The 17637-nt window shown below is 50.4% G+C and overlaps 8 protein-coding genes across 8 annotated transcripts; 2 read left to right on the top strand and 6 right to left on the bottom strand.

The window, feature by feature from the left end:
* Positions 1–20: 20 nt before the first annotated feature.
* On the bottom strand, positions 21–1559 carry BZA70DRAFT_287081 (uncharacterized protein; the record flags this gene model as incomplete). The annotated part of the gene is made up of 1 exon (XM_064913923.1): positions 21–1559. One exon carries the CDS (start codon positions 1557–1559, stop codon positions 21–23), a length of 1539 nt encoding a protein of 512 aa, XP_064770773.1.
* Positions 1560–2338: 779 nt separating this feature from the next.
* BZA70DRAFT_23599 (uncharacterized protein) lies at positions 2339–4260 on the bottom strand. Its single transcript, XM_064910361.1, has 2 exons — positions 4012–4260; positions 2339–3931 (listed from the first exon to the last, which is right to left on the bottom strand). Exons 1-2 carry the CDS (start codon positions 4113–4115, stop codon positions 2593–2595), a joined length of 1443 nt encoding a protein of 480 aa, XP_064770772.1. The 5' UTR covers positions 4116–4260; the 3' UTR covers positions 2339–2592.
* A 395-nt stretch (positions 4261–4655) lies between these two features.
* BZA70DRAFT_272096 (uncharacterized protein) lies at positions 4656–6952 on the bottom strand. Its single transcript, XM_064911590.1, has 2 exons — positions 6707–6952; positions 4656–6624 (listed from the first exon to the last, which is right to left on the bottom strand). The coding sequence occupies exons 1-2, from the start codon at positions 6817–6819 to the stop codon at positions 5043–5045; spliced, it is 1695 nt and encodes a 564-aa protein (XP_064770771.1). The 5' UTR covers positions 6820–6952; the 3' UTR covers positions 4656–5042.
* A 2081-nt stretch (positions 6953–9033) lies between these two features.
* Positions 9034–10728, bottom strand: BZA70DRAFT_265080 (uncharacterized protein; the record flags this gene model as incomplete). The annotated part of the gene is made up of 1 exon (XM_064910942.1): positions 9034–10728. One exon carries the CDS (start codon positions 10726–10728, stop codon positions 9034–9036), a length of 1695 nt encoding a protein of 564 aa, XP_064770770.1.
* BZA70DRAFT_293059 (uncharacterized protein) lies at positions 10619–11556 on the bottom strand (the record flags this gene model as incomplete). The annotated part of the gene is made up of 2 exons (XM_064914400.1): positions 10619–11024; positions 11109–11556. Coding segments are annotated over 2 exons (458 nt in total), but the record flags the coding sequence as incomplete, so codon positions are not given.
* A 60-nt stretch (positions 11557–11616) lies between these two features.
* Positions 11617–12348, top strand: BZA70DRAFT_272091 (uncharacterized protein). The gene has a single exon (XM_064911589.1). It carries the CDS (start codon positions 11906–11908, stop codon positions 12239–12241), a length of 336 nt encoding a protein of 111 aa, XP_064770768.1. The 5' UTR covers positions 11617–11905; the 3' UTR covers positions 12242–12348.
* On the bottom strand, positions 12349–14681 carry BZA70DRAFT_272090 (DNA topoisomerase III). The gene is made up of 3 exons (XM_064911588.1): positions 14504–14681; positions 14048–14424; positions 12349–13994 (listed from the first exon to the last, which is right to left on the bottom strand). The coding sequence occupies exons 1-3, from the start codon at positions 14582–14584 to the stop codon at positions 12422–12424; spliced, it is 2031 nt and encodes a 676-aa protein (XP_064770767.1). The 5' UTR covers positions 14585–14681; the 3' UTR covers positions 12349–12421.
* Positions 14682–15514: 833 nt separating this feature from the next.
* BZA70DRAFT_298327 (uncharacterized protein) lies at positions 15515–16847 on the top strand (the record flags this gene model as incomplete). The annotated part of the gene is made up of 3 exons (XM_064914600.1): positions 15515–15808; positions 15965–16040; positions 16180–16847. The coding sequence occupies 3 exons, from the start codon at positions 15515–15517 to the stop codon at positions 16845–16847; spliced, it is 1038 nt and encodes a 345-aa protein (XP_064770766.1).
* Between the last annotated feature and the right edge of the window lie 790 nt (positions 16848–17637).

Raw genomic sequence — 17637 nt, 5'->3', positions numbered from 1 at the left:
TTATGATTACAGTATAAATGTTATGAATGCCAAATGGGTTTGTTGTAGTCATGACACCTACCCCAGTTGTGATTTCTATCCTCGCCAGGCCAGACCTTGACGACACCTCGAGCCTCAACACCTCCAGCAGCTCTAAACAGATAATGGAGCAACATATTTGAGTATAGCAGCGAGTGAGGACCAGGTCGTACATGCACAGAGTCGTAAAACGCACCAGAAGCGTATCCTTTGAGATGATGGCCCCATTCAAAGACCTCGATATCATTGTTGGCCGCGATCAGTCGCGACATCGAGTCGAGCGCGTGCATGCCCTCGTCAGCTTTGTGGGCGGAATTTCGCGGCGTGGCTGTGCGGTAGAGGATAGGCACTTTTGATCCAAACATGCGTCGTAGATGGTGCACGAACTTGATCTGTCGGACGCGGTAGAAATCGAGCTCTGGCCAGCGGATCGGCCGCACAAGCGGGATTTTAGCAATCTCTTCCGGTGATGCTTTGCGCCGTGCCATTTTCTCGTGGCGGCCGCGCATATCTGCGCGCCAATCGTACAGCAGTGATTGGTACAGGATGAGATCTGGCGCGTGCTTGAAGAGGCTGCCGTAGACGGCTGCAGTGTGATTTTTGAAGACAGTCTCGGTCCGGTTTTCGAACGCGACAACGTCCATCGATTGCAGGAGCCACCATTTTGGTCGCGAGACGTACATGGATGGCAGATCCCAGTGGAAGATTGTGAAGTTAAGCTGCTCGATCACGCAGTGCGAGACGGTGTTGTAGCCGTACAGGTTGATCTCGGATGCAAGACCGAGCACCGTACATGTGTGTTGGACGATATCGCGGTCGATTGCGTCGCCCCAGATGAGGATGCGCTTGTTGCGGAGCCATTTGAACGAGTCTTGGAGTGATTTTGGCGCCTTGTCCTTTGCCTGGATGAGCTCGCGCAGGAAACGCATCCAGTTGATCGGCGCTGTGTGGAGGAGTTCAGCTGGGATTTCGCTCTGGTCGTTGAAGTAGTGCTCGAGCCAGTTGTTTGTTTTCTCTATCGGCGGGTAGATCGCGTTGTGGGGAGGACCGTGGAGAAGGTAGTTGTCGTAGTAAGGCACGTAGACGGAATCCATGAACCATGGCTCGCCGCCTTCACTCATGTTTTTCGGGGCATCGGCCAAGTAGGGAATGCCTACTGTTGTATTGTATTCGACAGTGCTTTCGTAAGGTGGGATGTAGAGGTATCCTGGTCGTCGGTAAGGATCTTCGCATGGCTGAGGGTCGGTCCAGGTCGGCTTTGGCGCGTACTGCGTGACGGTGTGTGTGAACGTGAACTTGTCAATGTCCGCGACTGGTCTGTTCGAACTACCAGAAGGCGCTGCTGTGGTCAGACTTGCTGCGGAAGTGGTGAAGGCAGCGACATCTTCGATATGGTGGTCGACGCTGGTCACATCCCGCACGTCCTCGAAGCTTGACGGGCCGAATAGCGGGCTGTAGATGTTGGTGTAGTAATACACCAATGCTAGAAAGACAATGTTGCAGCCGATGGCCGCGCTGGTATGGAGGTTCGCGAGCGGCATGGCGTACCGACTTGCACGAACGGAGGAGTAGCTCCGACGATGAGTAGATGAGCAGGAGACGAGATCGAGTCTATAGTAATGAGCAAGCGTGAAGAGAGCTCAATGAAGGAGGTCCATTATGCGCGCGCCATTTCCTGCCTCCACTAGAACCAAGACAGAGCAGCGCTGTGGTCTGCATCTGCGGTCCAAGCCGAGGGTTTGTCTTTTTTGCCTTTGGGTCCAGAGGGAATGAAACGCTTTCAGTGAGTTCGGGCGAAGATCCCGCGATCCAGCTGGCTGGGACAGATCTCAAGTGCGCTTATCACACCGTTTGCCCAAGCATCAGCCTTCATTAGTACCATTCCGTCGCAGCAACGCCTGCTTTAGTCTGCTTGTGAGCCTACATATCAGCAATCTATTTGTTTATGCGTTAGTCTGCCTGCAGAGTGCATCGATCTCTGCGATGCAATCACCCGCAGGAATGATCTGAGGTGCAATGGAACTATCTCAGCTCTTTCTAGGAGTCCGTGCGCCTTCTACGTTTACGTTTTCCATTCTTCCTGACCAGCCACAGAACGCATGTCATCCTGCTCAGACTGAAAATGCGAGATATTCTATAGTGGTATGGTCAATTTAAGCGAGAGAATACCATTCGATTGAAAAATATTCACACTCTGATTGTGGTGAAGGTCTTTTTATCTGTGTTACGCAGGGTGGTTGAGTTCGGGTACGACCCTTGTAGACCCTAATCTTCGGATGTCTCCGCTTCCGAAGCGTTAGCTCCCAGGCCGTGCAGCTTCGGCTTCTGTTCTTTATCAACTGTGTTCTGTCAAATTCACTGTTGTCTATTTATTTTGATAGCCAGAGTCTTTTGTATAAGCTGAACTCGCATTTTGGTATCTTCCCTGCAGCCCGAGAAGAATAGTACAGAAAAATGATCTGCAGAGAAACACCATACCCATTGTATACATACATATGCAAATATCCACATATGTGAAGGAAAAGAAAAAAGATGAACGACCATAAATACACAAATTAACCCATGCAATGCCATTTAATGGCTTGATACTTTCACGTTGTACATATTGCACTCTCGCCATGCATCGCCCGCTGTTCTCCCGGGAACGGACATGAACTGTTCCGGCGTCCGGGTGACCTGTCCGCGCTCCTCGGTGCCGCCCAATGACCGATGGAGATAGTAAAACATCATGTTTATGAACAGTGACGCCTGTGGACTGTTGATAACGTGCATCTTGTCCTTGTAAACCTCTGGATGTCCTAGTAGACTGTACCCCCATTCAAAAACTTCGATGTCGTGGTTCGATGCCACTAAACGCGCCATTGCGTCGAGCTGACGAAGTCCGATCTCTGGGGCGCCACCATCTCGCAAGGGTGCGACCGCACGGTACATCATCGGAACGTCGGGCCCAAACAGACCTCTAAAGTACTCGATAAACATCTGCTGCCGCGCGCGGTAAAAGTCGAGCTCAGACCAAAACAGCGGCCGCGCAAACTTGTCTGTGTAGGGCGACATGCCTTTGCTCACGCGGTAGCCGATCTGGTTGGCTTTCCAGTCCCAGAGCAGGGATTGGTAAATAATTAAATCTGGTGCGACGCCGTTCTCGCCCAGGACGTCGTCAATGCCTGCTTTCATAAAGAGGTTTTCCGTGCGATTCTCGAATGGCACATTTTCAATCAGCTCCGAAAACCACCAGTCCGGCCGCGACGTGTACATCGACGGCACATGCCAGTAGTAGACTGTAAAATTGAGTGGTTCGATTACGCAACGACCACCAGTGCGAATTGGCGTCAGGTAGTCCTCCGCTTCGAGGCCGAGATCTTCGCAGAGATGCACAATCATGTAGCGGTCGACCGAGTCGGCGAGCAGGAGCACTCGTCGGTGTTGCATCCACTTTATTTGCTCCCAGAGTTCGCCGATGTGACGGTGAATAGTTTCTGACGGCCCGTCCTCCGTGTGCACGATCCAGTAGAGATAGTCGTGCACGAGCTGGAGCCAGTTAATGGGTGCAAAGCGGAGAATGTCGCCAGGGATCTCTGCTTCTGTAAACATCAGCTCGGCGTTTCTTGTCGGATCGTAGCCTTCTGGAGGTGGGTACTGCGCCGAACGGGGCGGCTCTCGCTCGAGCAGGTCGTCATAGTATGGCACGAATCGCGAAGCTATGAAGCCAGCGATTTCACGGCCCTTCTTGACTCTGGGGTTGAAAAAGTAGCCCGGTCGTTTGTAGGGATCGAGGCAGTATGAGGGAGGGACCGGCGTCGGCTCCTGGATGTCTGTCGATACTGTTTTTGTGACCACATGTGGAGTGAATATTGGCTCCTCTACAACCTTCGCCTGAAGATTGTCATTTGATCCGACGACAAAGTCTGCTGTTCTGTAGAGGCCGTTAGTACGCTTGCGACGATGATGAAGGGGAAGAGGGAAGAGAGAAGAGAGCGGAGGAAGGTGACGGACGATTTGGCTATCCGCGCGGAGACGGGATGTGAGGAAAAGACAAATAAGGAGATGGCAAAGACGTTCAGGCAGATGACCAGCACGACTACGCGCATGCGATACATACTGGGCTATCGAACGAGAGACTATGGCGAGGAGGAAGGGAGGAGAGAGAGGAGAGAGCTGGTGACGCGGCAGGAAGATCGGCGAGGGAGAGGGAGAGACAGATGTACTGCGGAGCTGCTAAAGTACCGGCGGAGAGGCATGGAGCCCTTGAAAAGGCAGCGCGGAGAGAATCTGGACGCACACTTGACGTGAACAGGCAGAGGGGGATGCAGCAAGATGACAAGTAGATGCAGCTGTGAGCCAGGAGAAGACAGGCACAGCTTTGCGGTCTTGCAGCGGTGCGGCAGCCTATGAGCGGGTCTCCTTGCTGTACTTTGACAGATGCGACATCCCCAAAAGGCAAGCGTGAGCCTGCTCCAGCGGCCCGAAGCCAGCCAAGCCGAGCTAAAGCCCGGAAGGCTGCTGGGCTGAGCCTCGAGGCTGCTCAAGATTTGGAAGGATACAAACAATTGGTTAGGCTTTAGGTTTAGAGTTTAAATTTAAGCACAGGGACCCCACGCGCGCGTCCCGCTTTTCGTCTCGTCTCGTCTCGGTTTGGGTCTCGGTCCAAGTCTCATTTTTGTTTTGCTTTGTGATTTCTGGGCTCGTCTAATCACGGGCATTGCGAGCTCGTTTTTCGTTTACAGTGAAGGCATGCTATGTCGCGTTTTATATATCATGCAAAATCCTGTTGGAAAAAAACAAATACCAAAAATCCCTTTCATCGATGCACCTGTCCACTCAAAAAATCTTTTTCTTCCTTTCAACTTGGCGTCACCGCAATCGATGCAGTCCCGCAGGCGATCACAACCATATTCGATGGCGACAGGCGCACATGAAACGAAATAGCAACAAAGCCTAAATCAAACGAACCTGCAAACACTCAGAAATGAACAGAAACTGATATAACGTCTGTCGAAATAGCAAAAAAAACAGAAACAATAGCGTCACATGGTCATCCTCATGTTGTATCCATGGCATTCTTCCCACGCCTCCCCGGTAGTCATGTTCGCCTCTGCAGGCCACCGCACGACCTGTCCTCGCGACTCCGCGCCTCCACTAGCTCTGAAGAGGTAGTAGAGCATCATGTTGCTGTATATGTACGTGTGTGGCCCCCGCTTCGGATGCACCTCATCCTTGTATGCACTGTAATACGGGTAGGCGTACCCGGCGATCATCTGGCCCCATTCAAACACCTCGACGTCCATCGAATGGGCCACATACCGCCCCATCCGATCGAGCTGCCGCAGCGGGACCGTGGTGTCGGCAGGATACTTTGTCTGCATGGCTGCACGGAACATGAACGGCGTCTCGGGGCCAAAGATAGACCGGTAAAACTCAATAAACTTCTTCTGCCGTGCTCGGTAAAAATCAATTTCACTCCAGTGAAACGGCCGAAGCGTCTTCTCCGTCGGTTTTGTCTTGTTCTTCTGCAGCTTGTCGCCTTTGCCGGCTCGGGCTTTTCTCTGTGCCTTGGTATCGACGTCTAACCCGTTGTCGATCTTATGCTTTGTAGTCATCGTCGTCCAGTCCCATAACATACTTTGGTATAATATCAGATCTGGACCGCGCCCGTTCATCCCAATAACATCCGTCGCTCGATCAGCACTAATGCGCGACATGAACAACTCCTGGTTGCGCTTCTCAAACGCAACTTCAGACATGTGTTCCGCCCACCACCACTTTGGCCTGTGAGTATACATTGACGCGATATGCCAGTGCAGAATCGTGAAATTCAGCTGCGGAATATGACACTCAGAAGTCGTGTGCATTCCCAGAACCGCAATGCGCGGCGCAACGTCGAGCTCCTCGCAGAAATAATGCATCATGTACCGGTCGACCGAGTCCGCCAGCATTAGCAGACGCTTGTTCCTCAGCCAGCTCACTTTGCGCTCTGTTGCCGTGATCTCAGAGTCTGTGAAGTTCTCTGGGCTATCGAGCAAGCTCAGATACAGTCGTATCACCTCAATCCAATCAATCGGCGCTTGTTCGATAAGTTCTTCGTCTATCGTGCCGGCTGGGAACGACATGTCGGGTGCGTCTGTCAGGTCATAGTCTGGGTATCGTGCAGCACCCGGTTCTTTGCGGTCAATGAGTTCGTCGTAATACGGGACGTACTTTGATTGCTGGAACGGGAAATCGGTCTCGTTGAACGGTATGTGCAGGAATCCGGGTCGTCGATAGGGATCGTCGCAATGAGGCGGCATTCCTGTCCCCGCGGGTATATATGCTGTTCTCGTCGCGGTCGCCCGCTTTTCCAGCTCGACGAGTTTCGTCTCCACAGCAGAGGACGTCACTGTTTTTGTCTCCTTCACAGTCACCAGTTCAGTGACTACTTCTGCTGCTGCTGTTGTCGGTTCGCCGGCTGCCACTGTTTCCGTCACGGTCTCAACGGCGACCACTGTCTCTGTGACTGTCTTCCATTCGCGCACGCGTACAAAGTCGGGTATATATGTCTGGTACTGAACCTCAGTTACTGTCACTTGTCGGTTTTCCAGTAGCCCTGGCAAACTAGGAGGTTGAGGAAACCTATATTACTTTGTTGCTCGCGGTCAGCGACCTCCTGGTCTCACTCCTCCTGCAGAAGAAACGACAAAATAGGAAATCTCACTGGTTAAGAAGCACTGCTGTGTATGTGAAGTATATGCTGGAGAGCACAACCAGTGGCACGAGAAACGCAGCGCTCGCGCAAACGACACGGACCTTTGAACTGCGCGTGAGCATCTGCAACTAAAGCGAAAGCATACGCAACGGTGATGATGTTGACTATAGCTGACTATGTGCGATAGATGTTGAAAACAAAAGTGAAACGAGAGACATTCACACGAACAGCATGCAGGGGATAGGTGGACGAGGTACGAAAAAAGCGGAAGAAGGGAAGAGAGAGAAGGAAGCGGATGGATTGTGGTCTTAATGGGAACCGAAGCGAGACGATCAGACCTTCGTTTCTTGTTGCTTTTTTCTCCTCTTCTTGTTCTTTGGTTTACCTTTGCGAGAGCGCTGCGTATGTTCTTCGAAACAGGAATAGCATGTGTGCGGTGTCTGGTAACTCCCGATGATACCCGATCTAAGCACCACCAGAGAAGGTATTCGGGTAAACGGTTTTGTGTGCATGTGAGCACGACCGTCCAGGCTGCTGGGACCCAATGCGAGGGAATGGTAAGGATCAGAGAGACAGAGAAGGCAGAGTAGGAGCGAGAGAAGATGGCGAAGGTTGGGGGCCGGAATTGACACTGGCACTAACGACAGAAGTCAGCCGAATCTCGATGGGTACGTGTCAACGTCGTTTAGATTCCCCTTCCCCGGGTTTCTGAGTCCTAGGTATGTGAGAAGCGTTGTCATGCGTGTTTGAGAATGTCCTGTTCAAGCTGTCTCTAAATGCCTCTGGACGCCCCTTGATCGACGCAAACGCGCTCCAGATGCGTAGATTGTGCAAGAAGAGCAGCAGATTTCGGTCTTGTGAATAGAACAGAATATATGAAGTCGGTACGCGCGTTATTACAGAACATCAGAAAGAGCTATAAATGTCAAGGAGAGATCGAGTTCATCGGTCTCCAAGCAGGTGGTCGCATTAAACTCTCTTCGCCGGCCCGACTGTGCGTGCTTTTTCCCTCCTTGCCGCATTTCATATTACCTTAGACTATGATAAACGGTTTTTGCATTCCAATATTTGCAGCTAGACCAGTAGTGAGTTCCAAGGGGGTATATAGAACAGGAAAGGAGGGAACAGTCCTTAGACCACGATCGTCAGTCAAACGTAGTGTGTGTCAGACGTGCATGGAAGAGGGCAAGAGCACATGAGTACAGCAGTTATGATCTGCAGGACAGGCTGGATAAGGAATTGTAGTAAAGTTCAGTGAGGAATAACTGTTTGTTAACTAACGTGAAAAAGTCTCCACAAAGTTGGGTCTGCCTGCCTGCCAGGTGACTATGGGCCGTGCTTAGTGGGCTAGAGTGTTTGTTCTAACTGGACTCGTAGATTTCATTCATATTGCGTCTGGTTTATATCCGTCAAAAATGACAGCAGCATGCAGGATGAACGATAGAAAGACGAATTAGTCAAGACGGCGAGGGTGGAAGGAGAGCAATCGGGGCCAAGATCAAGCAAAGATCAGAGATTGAAGATTCTGAGAACGCAGATCGGGGCGCATTTACAGAGACAGAACAGAGAACTGGGGACCCACACTCCACCAGCACTCCGCTTTTCACCTCCCGCTTTCTGTCATGAAGCTGGCTTTTACTGTCGATGGATTATATAGGATAAGATACAAATTTCACTTCTGACTATTCCTCTGAATACGCACATATATCACGAAAAAGCAATCGCAAGCAGCGCATAGACACACTCCAACAGAGAGAATAGGCTAAGATCCAACCCACCGGCACACGCATACGTAACGTACTTGCTCTCGACGCCCAAGCCCACGCCGGTAGTTACCTAGTCGCAGTCTCTATCAGCAGATCAGGATCTGATTTTTTTACTCTATTACTTTTAATATTGTCACGGAAGAAGCCGAGGCAGAAAGTGCTTATATTTATAGCTCTCTCGCAAACTATTAATCATCATAGTTTACCAGATCATCATTAGTTCTCCTGCCGGTGCTGGTGCTTGGCAAGCTAACGCCAGTCTCTTCCAGCTATCTATAACTTCCAGCTATATACAACTATTACTGCTTCCGTATACTTCTCTTTTTCCTATCTGCTTACTATCCACTCCATTCTCTGAGAATATGTATATAAATTAAAACAAATTATAGTTCTGTATTCAATCGAAAACAATAAACCGAGCAATGCAACAAAAACAACTATATAAACAAATAAACGCCTCAACAAAATACCCAATCTCAATGATTTATAAAGGCAACTTAACACAAGAAGGAACAAAAAATGGTATCAGATATTTAAAGCAAGCAACCGCAGTTCATATCATTATTCCTCTCACGTTCCCGATGGTCCTGCCATAGCGCCGTCCACATCTTCATTACTATTATCGTGGTCACCGCTGTACCAATTCGATTCCATAAAATATTGGTACCGTCGGCTTTCCATGCTTTCAACTGAAGACTGCCGTCCTCTAGATGATCGGTCATCTATATCATGGTTATCGTCGTCCGCATAGTTATCTCTATCCAGTGATGCGTTTTGCTGAGATGAACTTCCGGGCTCGTGCTCGGCAGGGACCAGCTCGTTTCCGTCGCGATCATAAACTTTCCCAGATAGACTATGTATACTAGCCATCTCGGGATCCTGCCACCTCTCAAGCTTACGTCCGCTGATTTTCACAAACCCGCTTTCGTCGCCGCCACTGACTGACGCAGTCGGATCAATCGAAGACGAGTTGACCGAGGATGAGATCGTGTTTCGTCTCGACCGCGTGAAGATTGATCCGAATATATGCGGTAGCGGTGTCTCGGACGAAGTGCTAAGCGACGAAGCTATGATACTCTTGCGCGAATTACTCGAAGGCGAAAGCCGGTCGGATGGCGTCGTGGGTCTGCGTTGATGTCGACTGAAGCGCTCTGAAGTGGGCGTAGTCGTCCGCGACCCCGGCGTCCTCAGTGCGGTCTGGTGTGATCTCGGATCGTGATGCCCGACTTGTATCATCTCCGGCCTCTTATTCTTCCGACTCAGCTTGCGTTGTTGTGTATGATGCTGATTATGTCGAGCTGCAGCCATCGCAGCACCACCTCCAGCAGCGGCGCCTGCAGCAGCTCCAGCACCACCACCACCACCACCACCACCGCTGCTGATATTGTTGCTGTTGTTACCGACTCCACCGTTATTGCTGGAGATCGCACCGCCGCCACCACTACCCGGTACTCCTCCGTCGCCAGAGGAAACGGCACCTCCTGCTCCACCTGAGCTATTTCGAACATGGTGATGGAACGACGGACCGGCAACCAGATGGCTATTGTTGCGGCGATAGCTCCCCCGTCTACGCAGGCGGCAGAACACGAAGAGAAGAAGCAGCAGTACAATTGTTCCGCCGACAGAACCGACGACGGCCGCAATGATTGTGGTTTTGTTACTGCTGCCGCTGCTGTTGCTACTGCTGCTGCTTCCGGAGTTTGAACTGCTTGTCGGTGAGGCAGCCGCGGGTGATGAGGACGGGATCGCAGATGAAGATGCTGATGGCGATACAAGTGAAGATGATGAGAATGATAGAGTTGAGAACGAAAGAGAAGAGTGAGAACTAGATGCTGTCGAATGAGTGGTTGCGTGTGCAGATGAAGATAGCGCAGAGGAAGAGAACGCCGATGAAGAGAGCGAGGGATGGTGTGTGGATGTCGATGATGGCCATGGTGTCGAGGACATATAGCTCTTCGATGTAATAGACACTGTAACGCTCGATGACGCAGTCGACTGCGACGAAGAGTGGGTCTGTGATCTTCCACTTATACTGCTGGAAGCAGAACTCTTGATAGACGTCGACGATGACGATGCTGATGTAGAATAAGTGAAAGACAGAGTAGGATGTGGCAGTATAGATAGAATGTTATGCGATGATGCAATTGTAGTTGACGAAGAGGAGGAGGAAGTGCTTGTGGAGCTCGTAGATGTGCTGGTGACACGTGAAGTTGAGATGACGGCGTCGACCACGAGCGACGAGCTCGAACCAAGCACATTGCTCATGATTCCGTCTTGTCGCACGTAAGCCTTTGCGATTAGCTGTTTCTGATCTTCTCTTCTTTCTATATTCTCTTTCTCCTCTAGATCAGCTCCAGCGTCCGTCTCGCCTTTAAGTAGTATCACGCCTCGCAGTCGTTGACTGGCGTTGACTGCGCGTGACGATGGTGTGCGACCAGTAAAGAACGTTGGGTATGATGTCGAATATACGAGATTCACCGGAGGACGATAGGTTTTGTTTGCATTTTCTGTTTGAAGATCGAGAAGTGAGTTGATATTTGCAGATCGGTCTTTAGGTGAGCCTGTAGAAGTTTAATCGGAAGATAGTTAGACACTGCAGAGCTCTTCGACATATAAAGTAAGAACATGAAGCAGCTCTGACTTACCAACAAGAGGTGTGCAACTCAGAACGAGGCCAGATGCTGAAAGAAGCGATTGAGATGGGGTTGAGAAGTGGGTCCCAGAAATGGAAAAGCGGAGTCGAGCGGTGGTTTGTTTGGTTCAAGAGGAAGGTAGACAATGGAGGTCGAAGAGCAAGCCGGAACAACAAACTGCTACTTCTGCAGAGAAATGCAGGAAGAAGAAATGAAGGAAAGGAGAATAGGTAGAGGGCGAGGTGGGGTTGCGAAGTCAAGATGCCGATGGAGATGAGGAGTAAGACACGAGTGAAGGCCAAGAACGTCGAGCTCGATATATAACCACTCAAAGAGAGACGCGATGAAGAACGTAAAACAAGAAGCAAAACAGGAAGAATAACTGCTTCACAGCCAACAACTCTGCCAAATCTCTTTTCTTTTGCTTTCCTGCTTTTGGCTACGAGAGATTGTCTTTCTGGACGCTCACTACACAGACCCAGAATAAGATTTAGACCTAAAAATACCAAAAGTGTTTACTCCTCACCGTACCCGATCTCAAGACCACACCGCCCTGCGTCAGAGTCCTCTTCAGACTGGCTGAACTGCTACTGTTTTGTTGAGTGTAGTATAAGAGCACTCAGACATTGCTGATAAAAGACTTCTATTATGTCTTCCTCTATCGTCGAAGTGGACTGCAGTGCTTCGCTGTTCTGCTTTGGGTACACGGCTGTTTATAGTTTAAACGCTGACTAACGCTCTCTACCTCCACTTAGTAATTCATTGTTTTGTCTCTCGGGCTCCTCCTACAGACAACGGTCCTTTTCTTCATGCAATTCTGCCATATTTGGCAGTTAATTCGCTGCTGTTTCATAGCTGCCGGGGCAAACGGTAAAGTCCGAAGCAGCCAGGGAAATTGTGTTTTATGCAGGGTCTGTGGTCTTTCCCTTCCCTTCTTCAACTTCCATTTAGCTCCGTCGGCCGAGCCACCAGGCTGGAAATATCGACGCCCGTCACTCTTCCTGCCTGTCTCTCTGTCTTCTATCTTCACACATTCTTCCTTCCTCGAATCTGTCTTTCTCTGCTTCCAGATCTCAGATTTATATCACAGATACCAACCCGTCGGCTTCTGTTTATTTCAATCACCGATCTATATACAGATTTAGGGTCCTCTTCCCTGGGAGATTAATTGTTTTGGCAGCTGATGGCCCTACCGCAGCCGCGCCCAATAACCCGCACAGGGAAAAATGTAAACAATACACTCTCACTTCTTTGTCTGCTACACAGTGTCATTAGGTAAATTACAATAACTATGTACTCTGGGGTTTTGTGAATCAAATGTCTGGTCACACCACATATCGTCGACACGCCTGCACCAGTATCCCCTTCTGCTCGTTCGACCGCTGGAAAACCTCTCTATACAGCGACAAACTCTGCTGAATTACCTCCTCCTTCGTCTTCCTGCCCTCGCAGATATCTGTCATACTCAGCTCCAAATCTCGTCGCAAAAATGGCTTCATTAGAGACTTGTCGAACCCAATCGCATCGTACCCTTCCGCAAGCGCAAACCCCAGCGTGCTCGGAATGAACTCAAACTGACCGTCCCCGCTGCCGCCGTTCGCTCCGTTCGTCTTCCTTCCTGCTGCACCCCCGCCACCTCGACCTCCGCGACCGCCTCCTCGCGCTCCTCTACCACCGCGGCCCCCTCCTCGCGCTGCTGCACCTCGCGGTTGTGTTGCGGCAGGAGCAGTCACCGGCAGTGGCTCCCGGAACCGACCGCCTGCGCCTTTAGGCACCTTCACCACATATCCGCGATCAAGAATCCGATCAATATGGTCTGCCATCGTCGCATCTGTGCCAATCCCGTTCGCGTCCATTTGCTGAATCAACTCGGGTTCTGTAAGATATCCCGGTGCTGTCGTCGTGCCTTCTTCCATAGTCGCTCGCTTCAGCGTCACAAGCTCGCCTTGTGAAAACTCTGGTAGCTCCTGACTACTAGTCCACCGATCATATTTGTAGACGTCAAGGTAGTTCCTCTGCACAACGCGCAACCCAGTCGTTCCAAATCGCTCGCCTGCCCAATCTAGCACTACTTCTGTACTCGCTCCCTTTGCATCCTCCGAACAGCACGCCAAAAAGTGCCGCGCTACCAGCTCGTACACCCTTATCTCGTCATACGCTATATTGCCCCCCTGTGAGCAATGAGCGACCGGGTGAATTGGCGGATGTGCGTGATCATTATGCTTACCCTTCTTCGGCTTGCAAAATCCTCCGTTCAAAAGACCTTGAGCGTATCCACCCCACGACGCATCTCCGACTTGTTTCTCAATCAGCGCCTGCAAATCCATACCGTCGTCAAATTGGTCCGTTTCGGTACGGGGATAAGATAGAAAACCTTTTGTATACAACTTTTCGGCAATATCCATTACCTTTTTAGAAGAAAAGCCGAGAAAAAGTGCGCCTCGTCGTTGTAATTCGACCGTGGTCAATGGTAATGGTCGCCACTTTGAAGTCGGTTTTTTGACCATACTCACTATGCGCGCCTCGCCATTGCTGCTTTCCATACACCGCTCAAACAAGAGCGTGGTGGCCATCCGATCAAACAGGTGAACGCGTTTCCAATTGAAATTCACCGTGATCCCGTCCTTCTCCACGACAACCTTGATGTACCAAAACGTTTCCGGTCGAAAATTGCGTACCCGTTTAAAACGATCAACGACAAAGCCTAGCGTTGGAAATTGACAGGATCCGTAGGAGATCAATGAATTCTTGAGAGGTGTACACGCGGGCCTGAGTAATTTTGATTGAAATCGAGTAAACGCTGCACCTAATCTTAGATCTATCTCCATCCGTGCATCAACAGCTTGCGCGAGTCGATGGTCGATGTCGCGTAGTGAGCGCGCCGCTTGGTGGATGTGCCTTGATAGAAAGTCAGCAGGGTTAGACAATAATAGCAAAAAAAGTAGGCTTACGCTGCTTCCAGATTGTTAAACATCGCCCGCTTGACTCCTATATTCCGATTCCGTTCGCGCGCGATATTCAGTACCTCAACGCCAATATGCTCTCCTTCTCGATCACAATCAGTCCAGATGATGAGCAACTGAGAACGTCCCGCTTCATCTCTGATATTTCTAGCGATATTTTCTTGGTCTGCAGGAACAGATTTGAGAATTCTTGCCCGGAAAAGGTCGATCGGAGATACGGCATCCCAGCTGCTGAATTCCTTGGTGAAGTCGTTGTGGAAGATGTGGCCCATGACTGATGTCATCGTAACCTCTGCGCTACCGTACGGAGGCGGGAAGTTGTATGTAAAGTCATAGTTTTTGATGTACTTGTTTCTTGTCTCTCTCTAGTTCATAATAAGCAGTACCGTTAGTAAATATATCGAGACCAGAAGGAACAACAAGCAGGAAATAGGATAAACATACAAGACTAACACGTCCTCCACCAAGAGTATGCGCGACACTCTTTGCGATCGAGGGCTTCTCCGCCACACAGAGAATTTTCATCGTCTGCTAGAGATACGCATGACCTGAGCAATCACCACAGCTACTTTGGCAGTGTATTGAATTGGTAGATCAAGTCCAAGCAACCAGCCCCAGGACGTGGTCTCTGTTCGTGTGCAATTGAATCTGTTTACCCGTGTACGGAGGGCACGCGTGCATCACGTGACTACAGATTGCCGCGCCGTTCAGTGCAGGAAGCGATGTCGGCCAGAATTGCTTCGGCCAGAACGCGAGAGAAGAACTACGTGATTCGTCAAGGCGACGGTGGCAGATTAGAAGATACAACACAATTGGAGGCTCAGCGAGCAGAATGGCTGGTAGTCAGATCGTCGAGGACACTACGTAAGTACACCGCAGAGGAGACGACGTAAGCTCCGAACGAGGAACAGTGTGACAGGCTGACTAACCAAGGCCGAAGCAGCAGTGATTTACGAGAGAAACAAAATATGTAAATAACTGAACAATAACAATGGTAAACACTTGTAAAGAACATCAAAAGAGAAACATAAGGAGGAGAGGCAGTTGGAAGGCTTCTCGAGCAAAGCAAAGCGGTCGAGAACAAACAGAAAACTATTTTTCATGCGATTAAATTCATTTTTCCTCTTTTTTTTTTTCTCATCGTCGGTGAGAAATTCTTACTTCTCCTCCACCACTTCGACTTCCTCCTCTTCTTCTTCCCCTCCACCACCACCACCGCAACATCATCATCAACATCAACATCCACCACTCCCTCCACCACCACTTCCCTCACCTCCACCTCCGCCCCATCACCGCTCTTCTCCCCTCTCCCAACTAGTCCCCTCACCCCCCCTCCCCTCTCGTCTCCGCCCCTACCTTTCGTCCCTCGACTCTACTCTCTTCCCCTCACCCATCCCACTCAGTCCACCCTATTCTCTCACCACCCCATATCACCACCCCCCGTCCTCTTCTACAATGTCCGACATCCACCAGCAGCAGTACGACCAGCCCTCCAACGGCCACATCGACCAGCAGGCAGACCAATCAGACGAGCAACCCGCTTTCACCGAAGAATCCTTCGCCGTCGCTCCCCTCACCCTCCGTGCTCTCGTCTCCTCCAAGGAAGCTGGTGTCATCATCGGCAAGCAGGGAAAGAATGTCGCTGACATGCGTGATGCCACTGGTGTCAAAGCCGGCGTCAGCAAGCCTGTCCCCGGCGTTCATGATCGTGTCTTGACCGTCACTGGAACCCTCGAGGGCGTCGCCAGAGTACGTTTTTCCCTCATCTCCTTTAGGTTGCCAGGGTGTTCACTGTAGTTCGCATTGAGGCTCTTCCTTTTGCGTCTCTGTCTCTGGCAGTCTACTATGATATCTCGTCAATTGGATGTATATGCGGTGGCTAACCCTTTTCTTTTTCCTCCATAGGCCTACGCAATGGCTGCCCAGACTCTCATCGATTCTCCTCCTCCTGCCGCCATCCCCGTCACCTCCAACTCTACAAGTAAGTCGCTCTGATTTCCTCTCTTCTGCCGGCGTTGCTGCAAATCAATCTTCCTATCTCTTTCCTCTATGATTATTATCTCTTGGCAAGCCATACTCTAAAGCGCTGGATCCTAACGTTTAAATTTTTTTCTTCCCAGCCATCCGACTTCTTGTCGCACACAGCCAGATGGGTACCATCATCGGCCGTCAAGGATCAAAGATCAAGCAGATCCAGGACGACTGCAACGTCCGTATGGTCGCCTCGAAGGATATCCTTCCTGGCTCGACCGAGCGAATCGTCGAAGTCCATGGTGCCGCCGACGCGATCCGACTCGCCGTCTGGGAAATTGGCAAGTGCCTGATTGCGGACTGGCAGCGCGGTTCAACCACAATCCTCTACAACCCGCAGGCCAAGGACTATACCTCTCACTCGGGCTCTATGCGCACTCGGACCGGCAACCCCGCTGATTTCGACAACGGCGACGCTTCCTCTGGCGCTGCGGCCGGTGCTCCTACCAGTGGCTCGTCGCCCTCTAACGGCGGCGGCCCTGAGCAGACTCAGAACATTGCCATTCCGGCTGATATGGTTGGCTGCATCATCGGACGTGGCGGCACGAAGATCCAGGACATCAGACGGGTGTCTGGTGCGCGCATTTCGATTGCGAAGCAGCCCCATGACGAGAGCGGCGAGCGCATGTTCACCATCCGCGGCACCGCTGACGAGAACGAGCGCGCGCTCTTCTTGCTGTACGAGCAGCTCGAGAACGAGAAGGTTCGGCGGCAGATGGAGCAGGAGAACGTTGACCAAGAGCTCGAGCAGGAGTAAGAGACTAGTCGTTGAAGAGAAAGAAGCCACTCGACTGAGGTTCGAAAGGTCTCAATGATTTGGTCTGCTCTTTTCTCCTAGCTATCGTACGTGGCGAGCTTTGGTTTTGTTCTTGATCTGACTTTTGTTGCTGGAAAATTTCACTCGATTTATTCAATTTTTTGGGACCCTTTTTGCTATTTATCCTCTCTTACGAATCTCTCATCACTCGTCACACCTCCTACGTCTTCTATCGCTATATGCTATTTTTCTCAATCTCCTTCACTCTGCACGATGTCCATCTCTCTCGTCTATATGCTACTCCCCCCGGATTTCATACTGTAACCTCTCTCTTGTCTTTTCTTTTTGGATTTTTTTTTCTTCTCTTCCTACTCAATCTTAACCTGTATTACCTTTTCTTGATGTGTACGTGAATCCCCTATTTCAATGTCGTTTGTCTTTTCCCTCTTTTCTCCTATCTCTTTTCTTTTGTCGTCAAATTAAAAGTATCACCCTTTTGATCGTTCTTATGTATTCTCTATCCTTCTTCTCCCCTCTCTTCTCCTCACTCTCCTCTCCCCTCTCTCCTCTCGCGCGTCCGTTAATGTTATCGTTAGTTGGTATATCTTTCTCTCAAATTGTGCTATTTCCCCCCTTTCTCTCTCTTTTCCTTCTCCTATAAATATACATCTGGCTTTGCCTCCTGCTTTCTCTTCCTTTTCTGTATATGCTTCCGTAGTTGCTAGCCCATAGACGAACGCATGAAGCTTGCGTAGTATTTCTTTCGTTCGTATGCAATCGTCTTACTCTC

Source organism: Myxozyma melibiosi (genome assembly GCF_037950935.1).
Source record: "Myxozyma melibiosi strain Phaff 52-87 chromosome Unknown BZA70scaffold_1, whole genome shotgun sequence".
NCBI lineage: Eukaryota > Fungi > Ascomycota > Lipomycetes > Lipomycetales > Lipomycetaceae > Myxozyma > Myxozyma melibiosi.
Note: the sequence above shows the minus strand (reverse complement) of the source record. Positions and strands in the feature narration are given on the sequence as shown.

Coding starts and splice junctions, on each gene's coding strand:
- BZA70DRAFT_272091 (XM_064911589.1), top strand. CDS start 11,906: ATGCAATTCTGCCATATTTGGCAGTTAATTCGCTGCTGTTTCATAGCT.
- BZA70DRAFT_272090 (XM_064911588.1), bottom strand. CDS start 14,584: ATGAAAATTCTCTGTGTGGCGGAGAAGCCCTCGATCGCAAAGAGTGTC. Junction 14,425..14,503: donor GTGGAGGACGTGTTAGTCTT/GTATGTTTATCC, acceptor ATTATGAACTAG/AGAGAGACAAGAAACAAGTA. Junction 13,995..14,047: donor TTTAACAATCTGGAAGCAGC/GTAAGCCTACTT, acceptor CTTTCTATCAAG/GCACATCCACCAAGCGGCGC.
- BZA70DRAFT_272096 (XM_064911590.1), bottom strand. CDS start 6,819: ATGCTCACGCGCAGTTCAAAGGTCCGTGTCGTTTGCGCGAGCGCTGCG. Junction 6,625..6,706: donor ACAGCAGTGCTTCTTAACCA/GTGAGATTTCCT, acceptor AAAGTAATATAG/GTTTCCTCAACCTCCTAGTT.
- BZA70DRAFT_23599 (XM_064910361.1), bottom strand. CDS start 4,115: ATGTATCGCATGCGCGTAGTCGTGCTGGTCATCTGCCTGAACGTCTTT. Junction 3,932..4,011: donor TCCGCGCGGATAGCCAAATC/GTCCGTCACCTT, acceptor CGGCCTCTACAG/AACAGCAGACTTTGTCGTCG.